The sequence below is a fragment of the Cyprinodon variegatus genome, unplaced genomic scaffold (assembly GCF_000732505.1).
Source record: "Cyprinodon variegatus isolate N-32 unplaced genomic scaffold, C_variegatus-1.0 Scaffold741, whole genome shotgun sequence".
Taxonomy (NCBI): Eukaryota; Metazoa; Chordata; class Actinopteri; order Cyprinodontiformes; family Cyprinodontidae; genus Cyprinodon; species Cyprinodon variegatus.
In genome coordinates, this window is record NW_015151194.1 from 333,092 (window position 1) to 360,172 (window position 27,081).

At 39.4% G+C, this 27,081-nt stretch overlaps 1 protein-coding gene across 2 annotated transcripts in view; it reads right to left on the minus strand.

The window, feature by feature from the left end:
* Positions 1-8,673: 8,673 nt before the first annotated feature.
* Positions 8,674-27,081, minus strand: part of far2 (fatty acyl-CoA reductase 2) — a 55,646-nt gene continuing 37,238 nt past the window's right edge. Inside the window, exons 8-13 of one of the 2 annotated variants that reach the window (XM_015395454.1) lie at positions 24,199-24,326; positions 24,062-24,129; positions 19,184-19,355; positions 14,349-14,478; positions 12,548-12,675; positions 8,674-11,381 (exon numbers count right to left, since the gene is read on the minus strand). In XM_015395454.1, coding sequence (XP_015250940.1) covers positions 11,222-11,381; positions 12,548-12,675; positions 14,349-14,478; positions 19,184-19,355; positions 24,062-24,129; positions 24,199-24,326 — 786 coding nt within the window. In that variant the 3' untranslated portion in view covers positions 8,674-11,221. Of the gene's footprint in view, positions 11,382-12,547; positions 12,676-14,348; positions 14,479-18,519; positions 18,692-19,183; positions 19,356-24,061; positions 24,130-24,198; positions 24,327-27,081 lie in introns of both variants that reach the window. The other variant, XM_015395455.1, reaches the window with a different exon arrangement.

The following is a 27,081-nucleotide window of genomic DNA, read 5'->3' on the forward strand; positions in this document are numbered from 1 at the left end:
ACAGCCAAACAGGAACAGACCAGATGAAGCTACTATGAGAAAAAGCAGAGAGAGCAGAACGTTAGAGATTGAACTAATAAGTTCTGCAGAGTGGGAGAATAGAGATAGAATGAAGCAGAATGATGAAATAGGGGTCCCTATGTCCTCCAGCAGTCTAAGCCTATAGCAGCAGAACTAGAGACAGCTATGTAATTTAATTCCAATTTAATAAAACCATCAATCAAAAATGCTCACAATTGTCACATCACATTTTATGTGAGTAAGATGACTACACTTCAGGTCTGCAGGTGGTGGTAATATGTTTTAAAATGGCAATGGTATGAGAGTTTTAGCTAACACACAGATGATAGCTAGAAGTTAGCACAAAGGCAGGAAGAGGAGCCTGTAGACTTCCTTTTTTTAAATGTTTTATCACACTTATACTGAACATTTGTACAAAACAGATGTAGCTGAGAACATTACTCCAGCTGATACATGTTTGAGGCACACAAAATTGAATGAAATTAAGCTAATCACTATGTTAGATCTAAAATGAAGGGAAAAAAATAAACCTGTATGCTTCCTACAATAGTTCACATCAAAGCATAGGGAGCTCAGGTCACTGCTGCCAACTCTTCAGCTAGGAGAGTCACTATTGGCCGTCCTAAAGGTCGCTAAATTACATCATCCCCTAATTTGTATTTTATGTCACTTAAATTCATCAACTAGGAAAAATGATCATTAACACCAGCAAGGTGGAAAGTGATTAAAACCATGTAGAAACATTTAAAACTAAAATTAAACACTTGATGAAATTTCAACCCTGTTTTCAAATTTGACCTAAAGACGTTTAGCAAACACAGAGGATGAGGCTGAGTAAGAATGACAAGCAGGGAGGGATCTGTTTTAGTGAAACAGTTTCAAAGAAAAAACTAAAGTTACGCTAAATATATTTAGATCCAGCTTTAAGAGGGATCAGCGGAGGATTTGTCCAGTCCATCTCTATTAAAATAAAAATATATCTCTTTATGCATCTCCTGTGTGACACATGCAGCTTCAGGTGTTTTGCTTTGTGTAATTTGCTTTTTGTTTTTTTTCTTGGAAGGCCGTAGTCCAGTAACGTTCATTTTTCAGACGCTTAACAACATACGTGTTAGGCTGTTCAGAATCACCTCAGCTGTCTGGACTTCCTGTTCTGCCCAGGATAGAGTTCTTACTGCTGAGAAGGGAGCCAGGAGGCTAGCTATCTGATGAATTCTGGGGCAGTCATTTAACATGTGGGAAGAACACATTAAGGAATAAAAAGACAAGATCTAGAACATGATATTAGAAGTATGGTAGCAGCTAGTATTTGGATGGCAGCCCAACTTTTATTTATCTAATTGCTGAAAGCACCAACAACAAAACTCATTGTTTACATAAACATATTACTGGAAAGCCTTATTAGATATTTACAGGAATTTAGAAATTCAGCCGCTCAAATGGAGCGGATGTCTCCCATCCTTCCATTCATGGCGTCGGTTTTAATCCCAAAAGGCAGCATTAGGTCCTAATGGAGCTGTTCAATATGCCCCTTTAATCTGGCTTCCAGATACAGTGCTGGAAGTGGAGGACTGATCCGTTATGCACCACAGGAAACAGGTCAGCTGGACAGATTGAGACTAATGGTTCATTTATTCCACCCCTGATCTCCTCCACAAGCTTTTACTCAACTACAAAAGCACAAAGAAGTTAGACTGTGGAGCAAGGGGTCAATTTATCCCATTCTGTTGTTATCCAGAGGATGCCAGCTGGTAAAGTCAACTCAATTAAATTCAGTCCGTTCATATAGTGGCAATTCACAACATGTTACCTCAAGGGAATTTACAGAGAATATTCAACCAGATCATACAGTCAAATTGATTCCAAGTTTTCTAAGGAAAAACAGTTGATTGCGTCGACTCGAGGGCAGTGTCTCACACTAACCATGCTTGTAGCAACAGTGGAGAGGAAAACTCCCGTTTAACAGGAAGGAACCTCCAGCAGAACCAGATTCAGCTCCACAGGTAGCCTCAGCCAGGAAACACACAGCCAGGTTCCAGCTCCCATATCAAAGGATGAAGAGAGCAGTGTTGTATAAAGTACTGAAATGTCGGAGTCAAGTAAAAGTATAAGTACCTCTCCAAAATATGGCTTTGGTAAAAGTCCAAGTCTCTGATTGAAATGTTACTTGAGTAAAAGTCTTAAAGTATCTGAAATGGCTTGTACTTAAGTATAAGAATTACTGTAAAATAGATGTACTCAAGTAATGTAGTGAAAAGTGTTAGTAAAAAGTAAGTGCAGTTTGAATGACATTTTTTTTACATTTTGGTAAACTTTGAAGGTTAAATTCACTTAAAATAATATAAACAACCAACAGTAGGATAAATTTAGACTGGCTTTGCCAAACAGGCGTATCCTGTTGGCAGAGGTGGAAAGTAACTAAATACATTTACTCAGGTTACTGTATTGAGTAGGTTTTTTGTGTATTTTGTATTTTTCAAGCAGTTTTTAAAATCTGTAATTTAAATTTTACTTGATTACGTTTTGAGCGAAGTATTGTATTTCGTTACATTACAAATCCCATCCGTTACTGAGTAAAAAAAAAAAACTTTAGAAAACCGAAAGGAAGACAAAAAATCGGGCCCAGAAGCACTACAGTGAGTGACGTGATCAGCATGTAGATCTAGACTACCAGGCGCCAAGTCTTTCTGTAGGAGGTTGGGAACGAGATGGAGGTGGATCAGGAGAGCGACGACGGTTCAGAGAACTTTTCACTAGCAATGCTAGCTGAAACATCCAATTGTGCTGCCCGAAACGACGAAAATCCTTGGCGTCATTTGAAAGACTGCCTTTCATTTAAATTCAAGAGGGCCAACAGTATCATCATGCAATGCCAGATGTGTCTGCCAAAGGTGACAGAACTGGCAGCATTCAATAACTCCACATCTAATCTGCGGAAGCATGTTTTGGTAAGTATTTAGTGCATCGGTACTTCAAACAAAGTTTTCATGACTAATAGCCAATTAGCAAAACAACCTGTTTCGTGGCATTGCTAATTTTGTCTNAAAAACAGATTTAAAATTTATGATGTTTTTAAAATACAGTGGGAGGTTTGGACCTGCTGTGGCAGGCTGTGGCTACAGGACCCTATGCTGCATAAATATGCTCATCCTAAGTTGTAAAAATCTTTGTTATTAAGAGGCTGGAATAGTTACAAAATCACAGAACTAAGCTCTGGTTTGTTTTTAAGATGGGGCATAGTTTATATCTTAATACCTGCCAACATAACTGTATGTTATTGCACTGATGTGTCTCTATTTAGGTTAATTGACTGAACATTGCTGGATATATATTTCTGTTGGCGTATGACCAACATAAAGCTACTTTTTCATCCAGTATCTGCATTAAAAAGCAACCTACAGATCTAGATCTAGATTATTCTGTTTTCTTTGCCTCTGATTTCACTTTAAGCCCTCTAAGCCCCCTGGTTCCTGTTTATGCTGCCCCGCGGCCCAGACCCTTGGCTGTGTATGGTTGGATGTGACTCAGTGCTTGGCGAGGTTGCTGGGCCACAGTTGTCAGGGATGTGTTGCCAAGCTTTGCTGGGAGAAGAAACAACTGCTCATTGTTTTCCAGACAAGACCTCAGCTCTACAAAATTGTTGCATCTTTCTGTTATTTGTTAATAACTTTGTTATTGTTTAACAGGAACACTAAGGGTCCTTCATCAAATGAATCCACTTTGAGTGTCAGTTATTTTTATTTTTGGCTTTCAAGTTCTGTATTATTTTTTTATTTCTTAAACTATTTAATTTGCTTTATTTAAAGATTTAAAAAAGGTGATATCCATATCTGCTGAGATGTCTATAAATGTTAATCATTCTACTGGGCCAGTAATTATTCTGCATATACTAAAACTTTCATAGACCACAAGGATAACTTATCAAGCAAAATTGTACTCCCTTTAAAAAGAAATCTGATGTGCTGTTACAGCAGTGGTAAGATGAAAGCCCATCTTGTTTTAAGAGCAAATTGTTTAAAATATAAGGATAATATTACGGTAATCTAAGTAATAAAAGCTAACCTCTGTTGGTTGAAAGCAAATCCTGTTTTACTAGATTTTCCAAAAATCCAGACAGTGTAAACTTGGAGAAAGAAAAAAACATGGGCTTGGAAATGAATTAACAAATTCAGTTTAATTCAGTTTACTTACATTACACCAATTTACAAAACATGTCATCTCAAGGTTTTACAAAGACAATTCAACCAGATCATACAGTCAAATTGATTCCAAGTTTTCTAAGGAAAAACAGTTGATTGCATCGACTCGAGGGCAGTCTCTCACACGCTTGTAGCAACAGTGGAGAGGAAAACTCCTGTTTAACAGGAAGGAACCTCCAGCAGAACCAGATTCAGCTCCACAGGTAGCCTCAGCCAGGAAACACACAGCCAGGTTCCAAGCCAGCTCCCATATCAAAGGATGAAGAGAGCAGTGTTGTATAAAGTACTGAAATCTTGGAGTCAAGTAAAAGTATAAGTACCTCTCCAAAATATGGCTTTGGTAAAAGTCCAAGTCACTGACTGAAATGTTACTTGAGTAAAAGTCTTAAAGTATCTGAAATGGCTTGTACTTAAAGCTACAGTGTGTAATAATTACAGGGATATANACAGCCAAACAGGAACAGACCAGATGAAGCTACTATGAGAAAAAGCAGAGAGAGCAGAACGTTAGAGATTGAACTAATAAGTTCTGCAGAGTGGGAGAATAGAGATAGAATGAAGCAGAATGATGAAATAGGGGTCCCTATGTCCTCCAGCAGTCTAAGCCTATAGCAGCAGAACTAGAGACAGCTATGTAATTTAATTCCAATTTAATAAAACCATCAATCAAAAATGCTCACAATTGTCACATCACATTTTATGTGAGTAAGATGACTACACTTCAGGTCTGCAGGTGGTGGTAATATGTTTTAAAATGGCAATGGTATGAGAGTTTTAGCTAACACACAGATGATAGCTAGAAGTTAGCACAAAGGCAGGAAGAGGAGCCTGTAGACTTCCTTTTTTTAAATGTTTTATCACACTTATACTGAACATTTGTACAAAACAGATGTAGCTGAGAACATTACTCCAGCTGATACATGTTTGAGGCACACAAAATTGAATGAAATTAAGCTAATCACTATGTTAGATCTAAAATGAAGGGAAAAAAATAAACCTGTATGCTTCCTACAATAGTTCACATCAAAGCATAGGGAGCTCAGGTCACTGCTGCCAACTCTTCAGCTAGGAGAGTCACTATTGGCCGTCCTAAAGGTCGCTAAATTACATCATCCCCTAATTTGTATTTTATGTCACTTAAATTCATCAACTAGGAAAAATGATCATTAACACCAGCAAGGTGGAAAGTGATTAAAACCATGTAGAAACATTTAAAACTAAAATTAAACACTTGATGAAATTTCAACCCTGTTTTCAAATTTGACCTAAAGACGTTTAGCAAACACAGAGGATGAGGCTGAGTAAGAATGACAAGCAGGGAGGGATCTGTTTTAGTGAAACAGTTTCAAAGAAAAAACTAAAGTTACGCTAAATATATTTAGATCCAGCTTTAAGAGGGATCAGCGGAGGATTTGTCCAGTCCATCTCTATTAAAATAAAAATATATCTCTTTATGCATCTCCTGTGTGACACATGCAGCTTCAGGTGTTTTGCTTTGTGTAATTTGCTTTTTGTTTTTTTTCTTGGAAGGCCGTAGTCCAGTAACGTTCATTTTTCAGACGCTTAACAACATACGTGTTAGGCTGTTCAGAATCACCTCAGCTGTCTGGACTTCCTGTTCTGCCCAGGATAGAGTTCTTACTGCTGAGAAGGGAGCCAGGAGGCTAGCTATCTGATGAATTCTGGGGCAGTCATTTAACATGTGGGAAGAACACATTAAGGAATAAAAAGATAAGATCTAGAACATGATATTAGAAGTATGGTAGCAGCTAGTATTTGGATGGCAGCCCAACTTTTATTTATCTAATTGCTGAAAGCACCAACAACAAAACTCATTGTTTACATAAACATATTACTGGAAAGCCTTATTAGATATTTACAGGAATTTAGAAATTCAGCCGCTCAAATGGAGCGGATGTCTCCCATCCTTCCATTCATGGCGTCGGTTTTAATCCCAAAAGGCAGCATTAGGTCCTAATGGAGCTGTTCAATATGCCCCTTTAATCTGGCTTCCAGATACAGTGCTGGAAGTGGAGGACTGATCCGTTATGCACCACAGGAAACAGGTCAGCTGGACAGATTGAGACTAATGGTTCATTTATTCCACCCCTGATCTCCTCCACAAGCTTTTACTCAACTACAAAAGCACAAAGAAGTTAGACTGTGGAGCAAGGGGTCAATTTATCCCATTCTGTTGTTATCCAGAGGATGCCAGCTGGTAAAGTCAACTCAATTAAATTCAGTCCGTTCATATAGTGGCAATTCACAACATGTTACCTCAAGGGAATTTACAGAGAATATTCAACCAGATCATACAGTCAGATTGATTCAGAGTGTTCGATCAAAACCAGCTGTTTGCATCGACTCATTGACTCAATGGCAATCTCTTACACAGAGCATGCTTTTAGCGACATTGGAGAGGAAAACTCCCATTAACAGAAAGAAACCTCCAGTAGAGCATGCTCAGTGTGCGTGGCCGTCTGCTGAGGCCGTCTGGTCTTCAAGGAGATAAAAGTAGATATACAGAAAGAAGCAGAGATACAAAAGCTCTATATGACAGCTGTGTCCTTTTACTGCTGTATAAAATGACGAATGGTCATTGTATTCAGCAGTAAACAGTTTTTCCAGACTAGGTAGGATTCCCTTAGACATATAGAGCATAATTTTCTCTCCAGTTTCTTAGCGTTGTGTTAAATGTTAAGCTCTGTATAAAACCAAAGAGCCAGCTTTACTTTTTAAAATGTTTCTTTTTTATAGTGATTATATTTTCTACTCAGGGAGCTAGTAACTCCATTAACAAGATCATACATTTGTGAAGGGGAATACATTAAATGGTTGCCTTCTGCAGTATTGTTCGGTGAAACAGGGAAGACAAAAAGTGGAACAGATTCTTTACAATTTCTAACTGTATTATCGTATAATATGCTAAAGTGAAACCTTCTTTTGGAGGAGGAGAAACCTCTCAAATTATTTGGAAATTTACTAAATAGTGTTGAGAGGAAATACTGTTATTTCTTTACATTCAATACCATATGTCAGCACAAGGTTCAAAGTATGAAAATGACAATGTGTGGGACTACCGGTATTCACATTTTGAACAAAGACAAGACAAGATGGCATTAAAGGCTGCATTTAAGTTATCACTGTCAATAACCGCATTGATGATAAAATCCCCCACTATGATGACCCTGTGGGTATTCAACACTAAATCACATAGAAACTCTGAAACCTGATCTACAAATTCAGAGTAAGGAATTGGTGGATGATACAAAGTGAAAAAAGAACAGCTTTTGTTCTTTGCAATTTGGATGAGGGAAACTAAGGGTTAAATGTCCAAAGGAGTTGACATAATCTGTAACAAAGACCAAAGTAATTTCTGGGTATGTGAAAATTTAGAGAACTAGGGGAAGTTAGTCCATTTATGCGCACATAATCCTCTTGCTGCAGCCAAGTTTCTGTAAGACAAATCATTGTGATTATCATAAATCAAGTCATAAACTAACAGAATTTTTGAAGAAAGAGATCTGGTGCTAGATAAAGCGCATTTAACCGTTAAAAACTTTTCCCCCAACTGGAGTTATTTTTATTTGATTCTCATGATTTACTAATTTAGGATTCTTTTCTAATTGATTTGATTTTGGTTGTGGGCAAGACACTAGATGGAGTAATGAGTGGGTAACAGTAAAGAAGCTGCAGAGAGGCGCTTTAAATTCTGAATGTCCTTCCTGGGCCATCAGGGTTTTGGAGGACTAATAAACTTCCTAGAAAGAAGAGCTGCACCATACGTTAGTTTGGATGGTGCAGTGGCCAAATCAGACCAGGATCTCCAATTATCAATGTAGCATATTGTTTTCAGGACAACCAGCAGTTCAATGACAACATGCGGCTAAGCATGCCTTTAAGAATTTTAATTAAGATCACTTATTGCAAGAGCGATGGGAATGAAGTTCAGCAACATAATATACTAGAAAACTAAGCTTCCAGCATGCTTAAAATAATTTGAATAGTTAAAGGTATAGTGGAGGATAGTCATCAAAATAAGTGGTCCTCCTAATTGTCACTCATTCTGGTGATATTTTCACGTAAGGTCGTCCTATGTGCTCGTCCTCAGTTTGCCATCTTTTTCTGCGCATACGCACTTTTACTTTTACGTGGTGAGCTAGTTTCAGACAGTCATTGAAGCTTGCCTTTCTCACCACAGTTCTACGAAAATGGCCTAAATTGGCCAAATTTAGGTGTACAAGCTGACATTTAACTAGCTGGCCTGCATAGGATAATGGAAAAAAAAAAGATTAAGACAGGATTTTTTTTTTAAAAGAGAAATTTTTCTAAATTTTGGGACAATATCATCTGATAAGAGTATATTTAGATACATGTTTAAGCCAAAATGATTTGACATTTAAATATAATTTCCCTATGACTTTAAATAAAGGAAAATACACACATAAAAGGAGAAATGGATTTTATTTAACAGAACATACATATTCATCATCAACAATGGAAAAAAGAAACAAAATGTTTATGACCTAATGACAAATCAATACTTGCTCTACTCGTTTTCTTTTGTTATGGTAATTAAGTGCAAATATGGCATTAAACACAAACATTTTAAAGAACTAGTTGCAGCTCAAGAGGCTCAGTTTTGTTCACTAATCGTCTCTAATGAATCTCTGAAGCTTTCAAAACTTTTTTTTCATTGATTATTTTAAAAATGAGGAAACTTTTACAGAAAATTCATAGTAGTTGTAATTTTTCAATCAAAGAGGGAGGCTGAATTAAAGCCATTAAATCATTTTCCTTTCGCTTCACAGTAATGAGCTACTCTGTGTTGGTCCATCAGGTAAAATGTAACAGAAAGAGTCCAGGGTCACGAGGGAGGCACCCTCAGCCATACAATAAACTTTACTTTATTCACTAGTATTTGTATCAAATCTAAATTATCTTAGGCTCTTAAAAACAGTGACAAGAAAATAAATGATTATAAAAAAGCTGCTTTAGTGTGGCTAACAGTTCCTGATGGAAATGATAGACTTTTATAAGGAAAAAGTCAAACTGGGAAATGCGCACATAGAGCTGCCATGACTCATAGCACGAGAAGCATCACCAATACAACAGACCAAGTCACTTACACCATTAGGAAGAGATCAGGCACAACAGTGAGAATTTATTCACTTAACCAGACATTTTCAAAATAAATCCTTTCCTCTTACATTTGCAGAAGACAAATCTGACTTTACAAAAAGAAGCTTTTCTTTTACATAGAGAAGGAATCATGTGCATTGACACAAAGAGCAACTTAGATTTCAAAATGGTGCCAAGCGGTCGCTTTTTCTTACCATTTACAACAGCTGAGTCCGCTTCAGTTAGTTTCTGTACACTAGCCGCGCACCCACAAGCAGAAAAACAGCTCTGTGCATCGCTCCAAGTCTACCCTAACCAGAGCTGGACATAAAACTATTTAGAAAAACAAAACACATCCGACTGCTCTTTTTCACATTCGCATATCAACAGTTGAGGCACAGAGTTCAAGGTTTCTGTATATTTCTTTATGCTGTGAGAATCACATTCCTTAAAGAGGCTGGTACACTGACAGGGCGGACATGAAGGCCTTTATCTGGAGCCTTTCAGAAGACAGGCAGGTATGATTAAAACTCACCGGCGGCTGGTGGGTTAAATAAATAAGGTAGGTAACAGAGGGAAAGTGTGACAAAGTGCTTACAGTAATGAGACACCGTGGCGTCAACGTTTAAAGCCCAGAGAAATTAGAAGAGAGTAGAAAACTTTGACAGGAAGAACAAAAAAAAAGGTTTAAAATAAAAAGGTTGAATTTCTGTTCTGCTTTCTGAGGTTTATAGAAGCAGAAATGTAACAGGCAGACCCCACACAACCTGGGAAGAACGAGTACAGCAACAAACGCTAAGTTAGTTCTACAGGGAGAGAATATAGGCGGCGCCCAGGATATCAGCTTAACCTGAAGCTTTTTTTTTTTATTATTTGTATTTCCTCAGAGAAAGCAGGAGAAAGAAGAGGCAAAAAGATGAGCATTTCTCCTCCAACTTGCACCTGAGCCGCCTGAACAAAAGGAACTTGGCTAATTTAAAAACTGCAACTTGACACAAAAAATAAATTATCTGGAAAAAGAAAAAAGTAAAGTTTTGCTGTTGCAAGAGAAGTCAGTATAGGCACTCAGTAAAGCCATCAGGATTAGCATTGTGCTTAGTTCAGGATAAAGAAACGGGCCGTCGCAGTCTGAGGAAGTTTGGGACTGCACCGTTGTTGACAGGTTATTTTCGCCCGGCAGAAACGGGGTGGGGGGTGAGCGAGTACTTCCTGTAAGGCATGAATCAGCACAAACACCACCCCCACAGCCTAAAACATTGCTTTACAGCGGCCTTAATGGTGGAGGAAAGCGTCTGCAGTCGTGTGTGGTGGGGCGTTTTAACTCAGCGAGCTGATGGCGAAAAAAACCCTGAAAACATTTGATGCTCCCACTGGAGAAAATGCACTGAGGTGAAATATCAGTGTTCAAAGCAACGTTTAAAGAAATTTAGGCTTGACTTTGATCCATCTAAGCTTATTAAAAAAGGGCCTGTTCATACAACAAGAACAGAAGACTAAAGGACAAAAGCTGTGTGATTTTAATCTCATCTCTGGCTGAGTGAAATAACTTCTGCTCTCGAGGAGTAATTCAGCCTGACACAAACTAGCAAAAGGCTTCTGAGCAGAGCATCGTTCACCATAGCTTTGCAGAAGGAGCAGAAGGAAACAGAACAAGGTATTTTTCGTCATAAGCCCAATCGCTGCTGGTCTGAGTTTCATCCAAGGCTTCTATAGCGATCCATCAAGTTAGAGAGAAGTTGGGTATTTAAGGACTAAAGTCACTGCAGACTCAAGGTTCGTCCAGTTTCTGGTGTCGCTCCTTTCACCGTATCGAGTATCGTCTGCCGCCGCCATGTTCTTCAATCCTCCAACTCCTTTCCTTGCTCTGAGTCCTTTGTTCATTATCTCATGGTGGAGGAAGCTCTGAAGTAGGAGAGGAATTTGAAACAGAGGCTCACCACAAAGTACCAGATGTTGCGGGCCATCTGGGAGCGGGCGATGAAGACGCGCCAAATAAGAACCACCAGGATGGTGTTGAAGGTGTAGCGAATGTTCCTCAGCCTGGAGGAGCAGAAACATTAGACTTTATTCAGCTGATCACAAAAATACACCGCAGTCATTTTTACACCCGTCTTAAATATTTAAGATCTTCTGAAGAATCTTTCATTTTTTGCCCTTAACAAGCAAATTTATTTTTTTTAAAACAGGTTGCTTACAGCAGTTTCAAAAACACCCTAGAAGAACATATAACAGATTAGGGAAGCATAGCCATGTATCAGCAATGCACAGTAAAACATTTTTACACATTTGAACCCTAAATCGTCAGAGATCAACTAAACCCGCTGTGTTAGTCTACTGTTCCACACGCTACACTTTCTAAGCAGCTTCTTGTGGAGAAAAAAAAAAAAGCCATATATTCATCTTCAAATAGAAACAAAACACACTAAGCATGCATCCTGATAGTGTTTACTTAGTCATTATATCAATAAGTATGTTGAGCGCCATCTGCTGGCAGCTTACATTACCTAACTGGAAGCTTAAATATTGAACAACAAACCCATGATTTAAAACTAAAACCAACGACCTAAAGGTTCTTTCACATCAAAATTTCTGCTTGGTTCATCTTAGGTTTGTCGCTAGGGATTTCAGCTCTGTCGCAAAGATCTGTGGTATGGCAAGCTATTTTAACTCTTAATCGGCTTAATTTTTCCAGATTTATCAGACAGCTATGGCGCCATAACTGGTCAAACCTGCACAATCAAGTAATTCAGTTTTGACAAGGCAACATTATGTTTCTGATGATTACATCTTAAATTGTCTTGCCATACTTATGGCTACTGCAGAAAACTTTTGTCCAGTTCTGTTGTGCGTTTGGCTCACTTTACCCTAACTTTTATAAGCGAGCTTCGCCTCTGCTGTGTACCTTCACATGACATCACAGCCACATCCGAACCCTGATTGGTTAATGGTAAGCAAAATAAAAGAATTTCAGATTATTCAGGTTTTGCTTAATTTGGCTTCGTTCTCTCAAGGTTTCCACAGGCACTCATGTCAAACCATTTGTTAAAAAAAATACGTCTGTGACATTTTGGCCTCTATGCATTCGGCAAAAACGGAGAACTGGCCTCATTACCGTTTCAAATCCCTCAGCCACCTTTGGTAAACGTACAGCCTAATGTTAGCCCCGCCAGTGTCTCTGCATGCAGGCAGATCCACAGACGCCTTACTTGTTGAGGTGTTTCCGTGCAGCAGGCAGTCCAGACAGCTCCTCATTGAGGACGTATTTTTTCGTTCCCATGCAATAATTTTCCATGTACTCTGCCCAGTGCAGTTGGCGCACATCAAAGTTAAACACCTACAGAGAGAAAAAATCTCTACTTATCAGGGAAACATTTCAAACATTTTTCCACAGTATTTTAATTCCATTGTTTCACCATCATTACCGACAGCTTCCTAACCTCAGGTTCTGCCAGACTATAAAATCCCAGACATCATTTTAGCCTAAATAAAAAGCATCATTTGATGTATTCATGTTGACATCATGAGATTCCTAGAATGTTTTTTCTAACATATTAGTACATATTGAATTTCTTTAACTGTAACTGAAAAATGTAAGTCACATAAATGCACAAATTAAAGCATAAAACCGCAGTTTCTGGAACAGAATATGCTCTTATGTATCCCCCATTAAAATGCATTAGCCATGCTAGGACTTTCAGGTTTTCCTGCATGCGCCCCTCCCCCCTGTTTTCATTCCACCTTGCAAACTGTCATTATTGCAGAGCCAATAAACTCATACTACCAGCCCCAGTGCATGTTGGAGAAGAGCTGAACCAGGCAGTAATGAGAGCATGTTTCAGATCGTTTTATCTACCTTTACAATTTTGTTTTCCAACTGCTTTCCAATGTGGAAAATTTTATGATATATTTTTAAGTCTGTATTTTAATTTGTTCTTCAGTGTAATTTAGTGTATTAATAATATAAACAGTGCCTGACCATTTTAAGCTAGTGGATACTTTCCTCATACTATAAATAGGCACTGCTCTAAATAATGTCATTTTTATTCAAATTTTCTATATTTAATCTTTACATCAATATCAGCTTCAGGTGTAAAATTCAGTTTAAGATATGAGATTTTTTTATTAAAGATTGATACACTCTGTTCCTGTAAAGTCTGGTAAACTGTCCATCCATCCACCCAAAATTTTTTTTTTTTAATCAGGTCATCTGTATGTCACTGCTTTATAGGACAGAAAATGGTTTAGAATTCAGAAAAATGTTTTACTTTTTGATTTGATAAATCAATGAAAACAGACTCATTGCAATTTACACTGCTGCTGTGATCTGCAATACAAAGAGGTGCATCAACACCTTGTGTGCATCAGTTTGTTATAAAAATGCACACATCAGTGTGAATCTGATCATCTAATACATATTAGCTTCCAGAAAAGAAAAAATCTAAATAAAAACATTGCAGCTTTTATTTACACTGCTTCTGGGTACATGAGACTGAATGGATTTTCCCAGCAGCAAAGCAGAGCACACAACATTCTCTACCACGCTCAATATATCTAGTTGAATATTCAAACAGTTGCATGTAGCTCAGCATCAACACGATTCAGGGTCTCTAATTTCAGCCATTCGTTCTCTATAGCTCCCTGTTCTCTGTGTTTCACTTCCAAATTATCGTCCCTTAATCAGATCAGCAGCGGGTTAGATGGCCGCCGACTCCGGAGACTGAAAGTCCAACTGCTGGTGGCAAGAAGCATCTCATGGTAGGGGTCTTAACTTATTCCCAAAGCTATCGGAAAAACATTTTTATGTGTATTTAGCTCAATAAGAAGAGATGACGTACATTTCTGTAGAACCTCATTAATCCATCTAATTAAATCAATTATCAATGACAATAAATTAGATAAGCTCTCAAAAAGCAAACATTTTCTTAAAATGAAAAACCTTAAAAAGGGTAATTTTCACAAGATTATATAATTTAATCAAAGTTCGATTAAAAATGTGGTTAAAAATACCTTCTTATCCTCAGGGCTCATGTGGGACAGCAGCATGGCCACATTGTCTGTGTTCCACACCCATGAATTGCTGGTGAAATACTCCAGGACCATCATGGCCCTGTGCAGGCGAGTGATGGTCTTCATCATCCTGTCATAAAAAACATGCAAGTGAAGGAAAGAATAGAGGAAAACAATGGAGATGGATGAGGCAAAGGGAGGGTTAAAGAGTAGAATCAAGCATGTTTCCAGTTTCAAACATTTCACCATGGGTTCACCAGATGGAGCAGAATATTTTCCTCACATATTAACATATTTCCATTAAACTAAGTCCTTTTAGAATATACCAGCCGCATAGGGAAGTATAAAGTTCCCTCCATGCTTGACTGCACTCCTGGTAATCCCAACTTCTATCATCTTCTCTTCAGCCCATCTAGGAGCAGTGGTTCCCATCCTCTGTCCATATGGAGCCTGGTGCTCAGGGTTGTAGGTGCATCTCTGTTAAAGCAAACCTGATTTAAATTATGCTACTTGGTCCCAATGCAATTTCCCAATGGTAACCTACTAGCACTAAGCACTAACTACCACTAAATGGTTAGCAAGATGCTTCCAAGAAACCGGCCATAACCAAACTTGCTTGCGAATCTTCGGCCACAACCCCCCATTCGGTTCACTTTATTCAATCGCGTAAAGTCGTGCACCACTCGGGAGAAATCAGAAATGCAAAGGTTGGAACGACCGCTTCCCTAAGACTTCAGAAGTCAGAAGTGAGGCAGCAAGGGGCTACCGAAACACTGTTTGCTAATCCATTCAAGTGTTACAACATTTAAGTACCGTCCTCCAAATGTAAAATTCAAACCAATTTCCGTTGTCACATTTCTGTCATTTAGTTAATTTTCTTTACATTTACAACTTTCCCCCCAAACATTTAGTTGTCAATTCCAAATAAATGGATAATCCATTTTAACCTTCTCCCCCATTTTCCTCCAGACTTTGACACCTTGATTTCCAAATGACTGAGAAAACTGAGCAACAGTCCAGTGCTGCTTCTCTGTAGCCCAGGTCAGGCGCCTCTGCCGCTGTTTCTGGTTCAAAAGTGGCTTTACCTGGGGAATACGGCGCCTGTAGCCCATTTCCTGCACACGCCTGTGCACGGTGGCTCTGGATGTTTCTACTCCAGACTCAGTCCACTGCTTCTGCAGGTCAACCAAGGTCTGGAATCGGCCCTTCTCCACTATCTTCCTCAGAGGTCGATCACCTCTTCTCGTTGTGCAGCGTTCTTGCCACACTTTTTCCTTCCCACTAAGGTGCCTTGATACAGCAGCACTCTGGGATCAGCCTACCGTATTGGTTCAGAAATATCTTTCTGTGTCATCCCCTCTTGCTTCAGGGTGTCAATGATGGCCTTCTAGACAACAATCAGGTCAGCAGTCTTACCCATGATTGGGGTTTTGAGTAATGAACCAGGCTGGGAGTTTTAAAGGCCTCAGGAATCTTTTGCAGGTGTTTAGATATAATTTGTTGATTCAGATGATTAGGTGCACGGCTCCTTTAGAGACCTTTTTCATGATATGCTAATTTGTGAGAAAGGAATTTTGGGTTTTCATGAGCTGTATGCCAAAATTATCCGTCTTAAGACAATAAAAAAACTGAAATATTTCAGTTAGTGTGCAATGAATCTAAAATATATGAATGTTCAAGTTTTAAGTCTCAAAATATTAGCTTATTGTGATAAAGTTAATCATTTTCCATAGAGTAATGACATTATGGAAAATGATTAACTTTATCACAATAAGCTAATATTTTGAGAAGGACCTGTATAGTCAAAAAAAAGCATTTACCTTAACATTACATTGACTGGATTGTGAAGAATTAAATGATTTTGACTGTACAGCTGAAATAAACCATTTTTTTTTTTTTTTTATCTGTAGGGTCTTGTTTTTCTGGAACAATAATAAACTCCCTGAGAACTAAAGAGAGCACCAGTGCCATCCGGCAGCCATTTAGCCTCCATACTGGGACAGAGGGAATATCATGGTACATCCACAACACCATCCGACTTCCTAAGTAACGGATCTTTAAGTACATCTAGAAAATATAAAGCTAACTGTTGACGTTAATAGGATTGGGCATCGTATTCATCTTAGGACATTACTACATTTAACTTCCAAGATATTATGGAAATAGTTATTTCTTAGAATAACAGTCTAACGACAAAATAAAGATAAACATATTGAACAAAGATGTGATTCAGTTCATATTTTCAGGTTCAGTTTAAGACTTAAAAAAAAAAAAAATAGGGATGATTTTCATTAAAACAAGGTTTTAATGCATCTTTACCAGGAGTGACAATAAGAGTGGAGGTTACTGTAACATATTCTGCCCCATCAGCTCTATCAATATAACTATAAAATTTTGTTTTGAGTTCTGGAAATATTTAAATAACTTTAATGATGGATGGTTGAAAAGAAAATGTTTTAAAACAGCAACAATGAGGATGAATTCTGGAATATTTTGAAATAAAACTTTACAAATTAAAGGCAGATGGGAAGCTGCAGCTTTAAAAATGATCCTCCTTACATTTAATCACATCTCAAAAGCTTTACATTATACTAATTTTATTCCTCTCCTTTGATAAAAAGCTGCTTTGTGTTTTTTTTTTCATTACTTATTTATTAAAGCAAATGTGTCCCAATTTTCTACTTCGTCTCATAGAAAGGCTTTTTTTAATTTTTTTATTTTTATTTATTTTTATATATAAATAAATCTTCACTTCTGGACTGAAAATCATCCAAAATACATTATCATTTTCTTCTACAATAATGATACATAAAAAAAATAAAAAACATTTTACTTTTAAGTGTCAAAAAAAAAAAAAAAAAGTTTTTCAAAATCTTTACTTGTAAATAAAATTGCTGCACTTTTCATTTTCTGCCTTTCGATTATTTATATTTAACTGTATAAGTGTACAAAATGCAGCTTTATTTAATTTTTTTTTTTAAATAATTCAATTATGGAATTTGGATAAAAAAAAAAGAGGACATATTTGTTCTGAAATTATACTCTTCTGTCAACGTTAGACAAAGGTTAAAGCTGATGTGTAATCTAAACTATATTAAATATGTAGATTGCTTATCTGCCTTTAATTTGACTAATAAATGGTGTGATGATGAAATAAAGTTGGATCAAAGCTTCCATAGCGCCACCAAATTTGTTCCCTGAGGACATCAAGCTGGATTTATTCTGCACAGAAGAGGAGGAAAGGTTGCATACCTTTAAACTGCAGAAATTACATTATGCTCATATTGATTTATTCCCTTAAACGCTAAATATGCTCAATCTCGACGTTTATCCTCCTCCTGGTTAGTGAAATAAATCCAGCTGACAGATTTTATTTGGAGTTAGTTAAATGATCACCCTTCAATGATCACTTAAATAGGAAGAACGTGTGAAAGTGCGAAGAAAAGCAATGAAGGAAAGCTGCAGTCTGAGGAGAATCCAAGTCGCTTCAATTCAGCCAGTGTTGAATTTTATTCAACGTTTGGTTGCTCCATTTTTTCACTGCAAGGAAAAAAGATCAATTTGACTAATGAAGGCTGACTAAAACGACTGATTCTCTCAGCGCGTGTCACTGATTGGAAGGAAGCATTAAACATGCATGAATGCCCAGCAAACGGTGAAAGGGAGAGCACTACAGGCCACTGGTGAAAAAGCAAATTGTATTCAAATCGCACCTCTTAAATTTGATTCAACTTTAGCTGAAAGCTAAACCCATTTCAAATAGTAAAGCGGAGTTTAGACTGAGGCAATCTGTTGGCCGTCAGTGGGACTGCGAAGGTGTCCGACTGAGCACAGCTGTTTAAGATACAGTAGATCATTTAAATTGGGTGAAAGGATGGGAGGAAAAGGACCAAAATGTTTCCAGAGTAGTTTTCTTCCCAAAGGAAACACTACTTGAAGTTTAAGAAGAAAGGCTTGGACAGAAACCAAATCATTTTGTCATGACAAAGTACAGAAGGAACCCTAGAGATGAAATAAAAATCAAATTTGCCTCAGTCCCATTTCTTTCCCTCGTAATCTCAGTCGGAAAAACAATCAGGGAGGAATGAGAAAGGACCCTTTGACAAAGTGAAGGCTTGACTGGCAGCAGGAAGAGGACTGTGAGGGGGGAGGGGGGCAGATGCGATCTTACCAGGGCTTGTGGCCAATCAGAGTGAGACAGCCGTCATAGAGCAGGGCCGGCAGCGTGTGGCTGACTGTTGTCCAGTACTGATTAGTAAAGGGGTTGGAGCGCAGATTGACATTGGGCCTTCTGAAGGCCTGCTCTAAGGGATTGTTCTTGAAGTTCATGTTTACACAGTACTCTGTAGGAGAGATACACACATGACGGGACATGGAGGACACAGAGGATAAGATGAGGAAGGTATATTCCCTCCTACAGATAAAAGAAAGTCCCGATTACTGGGTGGGTCTCTGCTAACCTATTCCTTTGCACTTGAGACTTGATGTGGTTCCAAAGTGTTTCTGCAAACCTAACGTCATCTCTGACCATTTAAGAGTCGGATGAGGTGAGCTGATATTTTGGACACTAAAATGAAAACAAACTAGAAGCAAAACGTCAAGAATGCAGAACCCATTGTTCACTGGAGCCATGGGTTATGCAATCTTCGACGCCGACTGAACTTCACAGAAGCAATAATAAACAGAGAAGCGCTGCGTCTAAAGTCACAGGCAGCTACACTAGGAAGAAAGTTAGAGTGAAGCACCGAAGGTGTGCGTGTGTACGTGAAGGGATGACGGCCGTTAGGAAAAGCACAGATACGGCACATTCGAGCAGGCGATGGTGACGAGGTTACCTGGGCTCTCGTCCAATCAGCCTAAGGTACAGATCGTAAAGGAAGGCCGGAGCCTTGTGGCTCACGGTAATCCAGTACTGATTGATTAGGTGATTGGATGTGAGATTAACATTGGGCCGACGGAAGGCCTGGTCAAGGGGGTTCCTCTTGAATGTGGATATTACATGGTACTCTAAGAAGAAAAGGTTGTTCAACATAAGGGTCAATGACCAGTCTAAGGTTGTTTCATACATTCTGCTTAAAAGGCCCTAAATAAAGAAAATTCTAACTTTTTATGACCATTGAGAATTTTATTACTCATCTACTTATATATGTTAATATAATAAAATATTTCAGTTTTTAATAAAACCCAGTTTCATTACTCCAACTACCTACAGCGCCTTAAAAAAGTATTCACACCCCTTAGTCCCATGGTTCCCGGTCATGGCCCTTTGGACTCGGAGACTTATGTTTTAGGTCCATGAAACACCAGAGCCGACCAAGAGAGAGAAGCCTAAACTTGTTTGGTTGGCAGCAGAGAGCAATTCCACGTGAAAGCCATGAGTCAGACAGGAAGAGAGAGAGGAGAGGAGACTGACAGGATCCTCCCTGCACTGGTTTTTCCACTAACAGAGCTCTGCATTGAAAATGGATAGAAAAAAAAGGAGAAAGCAAAACAGCGATCTCCTTTGAGCAGCAAGTCCTGCCTCACATTTACTGCCTGGCTTGTTTATGCCAGAGGATTATTCTTGTGTCACTACTTGGCCTGAGAGTCTGGTGGTCAAGACATTGGACATTGAGTCTTTGGCATTAAAAGCGTTTCTGCTTCAGCAAGGCAGATTTAAATGATTAGTAAATAAACTGACATCAAAAGGCTGCAGAAGCCTGTTAATCTCCAATTAATTAAGGTCTGATGTGAGACTATGGAGAAACAGCTATATTATGAGGGACATTGGGAATCACTGCCTTTGATGATAATAAAATCACCACAGTTTAGCTTTCTACAATCATGATGAGCATTGGTAATTAACCTTAAAGGAATAGTACACCCAAATCCTGATTAGCCTTCATTTTCTACTCACCCCCATGCTGAACAACACTCTGGAGTACTTTTTTGATATCTCAAATGCATCTGGAGATCTGGGAGGCTTCTTGCTGTCTGCTGACATTCAAATAATGGAGGTCTATGGCGCCCGAGGCAGAAAGGTCCATAAAAGTCCACAAAAAACGTGTCAATATTCCTCCATACTGCTCGTCCAATGTATTCCAAGTGTCCTGAGTGGGTAGCGTCCAGAATTTACTCGAAACGAAGTCATTTAGAATGTTTTTAGAGCATAAACAGTAGTGTATAGGATTTCCTGAAAGCGCGTTCACGAGTCTACGGAAACCGCGGCAGACCAAACCAGATGAAAGTGCGCATTCAGCTCGGCAAAGAACTCATGCTCTTCCTCAACACTGAAGTCCTCAGACATTTTTCTTTCGTTGTTTCTTTCTTTGCACAGGTAAACAGCACATTTCTTCTTCTACGCTTGCATTATTGGCAGAGCAGACGCTGAATGCGCACTTTCATCTGGTTTGGTCTGCCGGCTTCCATAGCGTTGTGAACGCGCATGTGCGCGCTTTCAGGAAATCCTATACACTACTGTTTATGCTCTAAAAACATTCTAAATGACTTCGTTTCGAGTAAATTATGGACGCTACCCACTCAGGACACTTGGAATACATTGGACGAGCAGTATGGAGGAATATTGACACGTTTTTTGTGGACTTTTATGGACCTTTCTGTCTCGGGCGCCATAGACCTCCATTATTTGAATGTCAGCAGACAGCAAGAAGCCTCCCAGATCTCCAGATGCATTTGAGATATCAAAAAAGTACTCCAGAGTGTTGTTCAGCATGGGGGTGAGTAGAAAATGAAGGCTAATCATGTTTTGGGTGTACTATTCCTTTAAACCTGCTTGTAATTAAACCCGTTTTAAGGCCTCAGAGGCTTTTTAGAAAAAGTTACTTAACCTCATGAATACATAGGAACAGAGCAGACAACTTAGAGCTGAAGACAACTTCCAAGATGCATTCAAATTTATATCCCAAACTAAATATTTCAGAGAAAATTGAATCCATAGATGTAGGATTAACACAAAGGAGGGCACATCTCCAACCTACAAAGACCAGCCTGTTGGCTTAAATCAACCGGCCAGGCAGGGAATAAAAGTATCCATAGTAACCCTGGAGGAGCTACAGAGATCAGCAGCTCAGGTTGGAGAATCTGTCTAAAGGGCAACTATAATTCATAGACAATAAATATGGCCTTTAAGGAAGAAAACTGTTGTTGAAATGAAAGCCTAGAGAAGTCCTGGTGGAAGTTGGTCCAATTAAACGTAAACGACACAGAAGATGTGGAGGAAGGTCCTACTGTGAGAGGCGATCGTGATGTTCCAACACGCAGCCCTCTACATGAAACATGTGGACTTTCAGGTATGAATACTTTTGTAAGGCTGTAAATAATAATTACAATAATAACTATTTTTTTGTTTTTTCCTTTTGATATGTTTGAAGAAATGTTCAGTTTGGTCACAGCTTAAAAAAAAAAATAAAAAACATCTTTAAACAAAGAAAAAAATAAGCTATTTGGTGATCAAATCCTCTTGGTTAAATTTAGCTATGATGATAAAATATATTTGGGCTACAATGATCAACAACAAAATAATGTTTGTAAATGTTGAGCTAGTTTTTCTTTGCCTTAAAATTAAAAAAATTAAAATTAAAAGAGGGAAAATATAACTATAAATATACCAGGAATTGTGTTTCTGAATAAAAGAAAACAATTAATACACAAAACAAGAGTTTTGTGAAACTTGGAATAAAAGGTTTCATTCTAGAAGATCCAATCAACAGACAAAGGTCTTTTGGATCAGTTTGACAGTTTTTTTTTATATCAGGTTAAAACCTAAATAAACAAACGAGCTTAAACTGGGGCATGTTCAGTCATCCTCTGTAGGTCATGAAAGATACACAATCCAACCTTCTCTGCTGCTGACATTTGCTTCTAAAAGTCATGAAGTTTTTCTGTTTTACAGAACCTCTTCAGTGTAAAACTGTTTATTTTATTGTGCCTTTAGCCGTTTGTAATGACCAGTCCTTCATATTGATGCGTTGCATCAAAAATATAGAGCTGAAAAAAAAAAAACTATTTGGACTACAAAAAAATGTGCCAGACCAGGTAAAAGATCCAGCAGCTGCAGAGGTTGGCACTAGAAACATTTGTGCTTCAATTTAATCAAGAGTTTGAAAGTTTCATAAACTGAGCTCTGGGAAAAAAAATGTTTTTACTGTCGATCAGTTTCTGGGCCATTTAAGTAAAATAGGTTTTACTGCATAACTTGCTGTCAGTGCAGGTTTAACACATACGTTTTTCTTTGTCTATCCGGGTAAAACGTTGCCACACCCATCCAGGAGTCTTTGTCAATTGTTGCTGTCGCACTAAAGCAACCTGTGGTCGGAGTGCTGAGGTTTTATATTTAGAATTAGAGTGAACACATAAAAAAAAAACTAAAATAGGACAATTCTGTAGTTAATGAGGTCCAATGTGGGACAGACATGGCTTTTTCAGCTGTTTCTTTTACAGCATTGCTTCACTTCATGCCTCCCTTGTTTCAAACTGAAAAATAACTTCAGCAAACGTCACAAAAAGCTCTCCGAGAACCACTGCCTCAAGCCAGTTACAGACTTTAAACATACTGTATTTTCTATAACTATAGAGGGCACCTCATTATAAGCTGTGCCCACTAAATGTTTAGAAAAACTGGAATCGTACATATATAGACTGCACCAGGCTATAAGCCGCTGATATCTACTGAACCGTCTCCGACCAAACCTGTAGGGGGAGCTCTACATATAGAGTAGGAAGGAAGAAGAATGCTAGCTCCCATTAGCTTGTTGGGTTGCAGCAGTAAGAGCTTCTAATGAAAAATGGAGCTCCATCTGCTCTTTATTTCAGCTCTGAGTTGAGCCCAGTCTCAATACTGGTTTGACAGCTTTAATGTGGCAAATAAATGTCAAAATGTGTGAATTCGGGATTTTTGTTCTCCGCTGTGACTGCTGCCAGCATGTTCTTGTGCTAAATAAAAATTAGCCCCCTCTTATAAGCTGCATGGTTCAAATGTTGGGGGTAGTAGCGGCTTATAGTCCACAAGTTTCACATCATCTTCTGTATTAAAGGCCTTTACCTGTTCAGTTTGAAGGGCATCCTATGCAGCTTGGTCATTAGGCGGGGCACTGGTTCCTCCAATCTAACCCAGTTAAATGCAGGACATTGTTTCGATTTGTGGGACAGAAGTGAAAAATGAGCACAAATCAAGACATCGGGAGGCTGTGGTTACACTTTTGGGCCTCCAGATGTTTAAAACATCAGCACTCAAACTACAGGTTGCTCTACTGTGAGCCGCCATAATCAACTAAGTCTTCTGCAAAGGTGATTGCTTATAGCAGCTCAATCGGCAGGCAACTGGATAATTAGGAGTTTGGGACACTTATAGCTAAACAGCATTAAAAAAAAAACTTTCTGATAATCAAAAAAAGCTCTTTCCAGCTGAAACTAAATGTGTATTTAGTTTGTATTCGCTGGATGTTAAGAGCTTGAAGCCTATATCAACATATCCCTCAAATAACAAATGCTTGTGGTGGAGTAAAAGCAACAGCCACCTCCTGTGGAAAAACAGGCAAGCTAGAAATAGATGAACAAAAGCTTCTTGTTCAGGTGAGGAAGGCTTTGGATCAGGTTACAATCAGGGTTTTTCATTAGAGCTCGCATCTAACCGCAGCTTTAAGCTTTTATTGTTGAAGGCTTTCATAAGAACTTCTTGAAAATCAAACGGGTAAATATATGAATGTTTATCATACCGACTTCGCCCCAGTGAAACGGGTTGATCCCACCAGTTGTGCAGTTGTACACCAGGAGACTTTTAGGCCTGCAGATAGGAAGCAGCTCTTTAGGAAAAGATACAACTTGATCAAAATATAAGTGGATGATGTCAAACCTGTTGACTCTTTGAGATCCAGAGAACCAAGCTGCAGCTAGAGTTGCGTTAATGACCACATCTACTGGGACCAGGTCGGCCACAGCGTCGTTGGAGGCCCTCATTGTGCGCAGGATCCCTTTTCCAGCCTGAAAGAAGAGGAAACGTTAATATGCTAATGTTAAGAGACAAGAGGGAGCTCACAGAAACGTCTCCCAGGCGACACACTGACAGGATTCATGAGACATGACAACAGGTTGTGACAGAAATTGTCGTCTTACTAGACCAGAGCTATAGCTCAGGGTTAACGAGGGCAGCGCTTACCAACCTGGCTCACTTCTTCAGGAAGTCCGCTCCAAATCAGATTTAAAGAAACGTTTTATACACCCAGTCTGCCACATCATCACATCATACATGTTTGTAAAGGAGGAGACATCTCAAGAGATTTAGTCCGATCTGCCTGTACTTTGCCAGAGTAATGATACCACAGAGGAGAGTTCAAAGAAATACGGTTCAGACCACAATTCTATCCTCTCAGGTCCAAATCCCTGGGATGCCGCTGATTAGAGAACCATGTACCTGAAGCATCAGATATGGTGTCAGTTAATGGAATCAGCAGAAAGCCTAATAGCGCGTTCAGGGCATCTGGTTTATATGTAATGGGAATGGCTGACTGCATCGAAAGGTCCAGCAGCATGATATGACAGTATGGAGCGGCGACTCTGGCAGCGCTGAGCCTCCCGGCATCGAGCGTCTAAAGCAGCAAAAGCCAGAGTTGGAAAATCTGAACTTTTGCAGCTCTACACGGAACATCAATCAATCAGAGCAGCTGGTCCAAGAGCTTTCAGTGAGACAGACACTAAAACAAAGCTGTGATCTCTCCTCCTGCAGGGTGGTCAGCATTAATATATGAAAAAACAAATCTAAAGGACAACAACTGCACAAGAAAATCCAGCAGAACAGATTTATTTTTATTTTTTTATGGACAAGTAACAGTGCTAGGCCTGTCACGATAACAAATTTAGCTGAAAGATTAATTGTCTCAAAAACTATTGCAATAAACAATAATATTGTTTTTACACTGATTTAATGGAAATGAGATAATAATGCATGCAAAACGAGAAATAAAAATCAAATGGACTCTCAGTCTCTGTTAACTAAAAATACACTTGAATAAAAACTATCCATCCATCCATCCATCCATCCATCTTCCTCCGCTTATCCGGGGTCGGGTCGCGGGGGCAGCAGCTTAAGAAGGGAGGCCCAGACTTCCCTCTCCCCAGCCACTTCTTCCAGCTCTTCAGGAGGAACCCCAAGGCGTTCCCAGGCCAGCCGAGAAACATAGTCTCTCCAGCGTGTCCTGGGTCTTCCCCGGGGCCTCCCCCCAGTGGGACGTGCCCGGAACACCTCACCAGGGAGGCGTCCAGGAGGCATCCTAACCAGATGCCCGAGCCACCTCAACTGGCTCCTCTCGACGTGGAGGAGCAGCGGCTCTACTCCGAGTCCCTCCCAGATGACCGAGCTTCTCACCCTATCTCTAAGGGAGAGCCCAGCCACCCTACGGAGGAAACCCATTTCGGCCGCTTGTATCCGCGATCTCGTTCTTTCGGTCATGACCCAGAGTTCATGACCATAGATGAGGGAAGGAACGTAGATCGACCGGTAAATCGAGAGCTTCGCTTTTTGACTCAGCTCTCTCTTCACCACGACGGACCGGTACAGCGCCCACTTCACGGCAGACGCTGCACCAATCCGCCTGTCGATCTCCCGCTCCCTTCTTCCCTCATTCGTGAACAAGATCCCAAGATACTTAAACTCCTCCACTTGGGGCAGGACACCCCCCCTGACCCGGAGAAGGCACTCTACCCTTTTCCGGCTCAAGACCATGGCCTCGGATTTGGAGGCACTGATCCTCATCCCGGCCGCTTCACACTCGGCTGCAAACCGATCCAGCGAGAGCTGCAGATCACGACCTGATGAAGCCAACAGGACCACATCCTCTGCAAAAAGCAGAGACGCAATCCTCAGGCCACCAAAACGGATCCCCTCAACACCTTGGCTGCGCCTAGAAATTCTGTCCATGAAGGTAATGAACAGAATCGGTGACAAAGGGCAGCCCTGGCAGAGTCCAACTCTCACCGGAAACGAGCCCAACTTACTGCCGGCAATGCAGAATAAAAACTAAACACAAGATAAAACAAAAGTGGAAATAAAAACGTATGCGCGCTGACTACCTGATGCGATAGTCCACTCTTCCCCCATTCTCAAAAATAAGGAAGGGGAGGGGTCAGTGGATAGCACCGGGGTTAAGCCTTTTCATCCAGCTTCATCAATAGGAAGAGAAAAACACAGGCAGAGACAATATACCCGATAAATGAAATGACGTGGAAAGTTTTTATTTATCGTGCGATTGATTGATTTATTGATTATCGCGACAGGCCTAGACAGTGCTTTGATCATTATGACTTGACTAAAATAGTTTTATTGCCAAACTGTAGCAAAACACTTAATTAAACCTCCAATAACTAAAAATGCTTTAATTTCAACTTCCAGCCGCTACAAAAGGCAGCTGGAAAATTCAAGACACACTGAGCAGCTTGAGAGCTTTCATTGGGGACTTGACTCAATCTTGCTTAAAAAAAAAAAAAAAAAAAACACATTAAAACTACTTTTCTATCCACTAAAAGCAAACAAAGCCAAGCCGCTTTCTTGAATTAACCACCCTTGGAAATGGGCAAAGTAAAGAACAGGGCAGCTCAAAGCTTTCAATCGCCAACAACTCTTGATGTGCGTCTGACTTCCAAGTGCACAAGCGTCCAATTGGAGGCGTTGGACGCCTTAAAGGAATAGTACACCCAAAACTTGATTAGCCTTCATTTTCTACTCACCCCCATGCTGAACAAC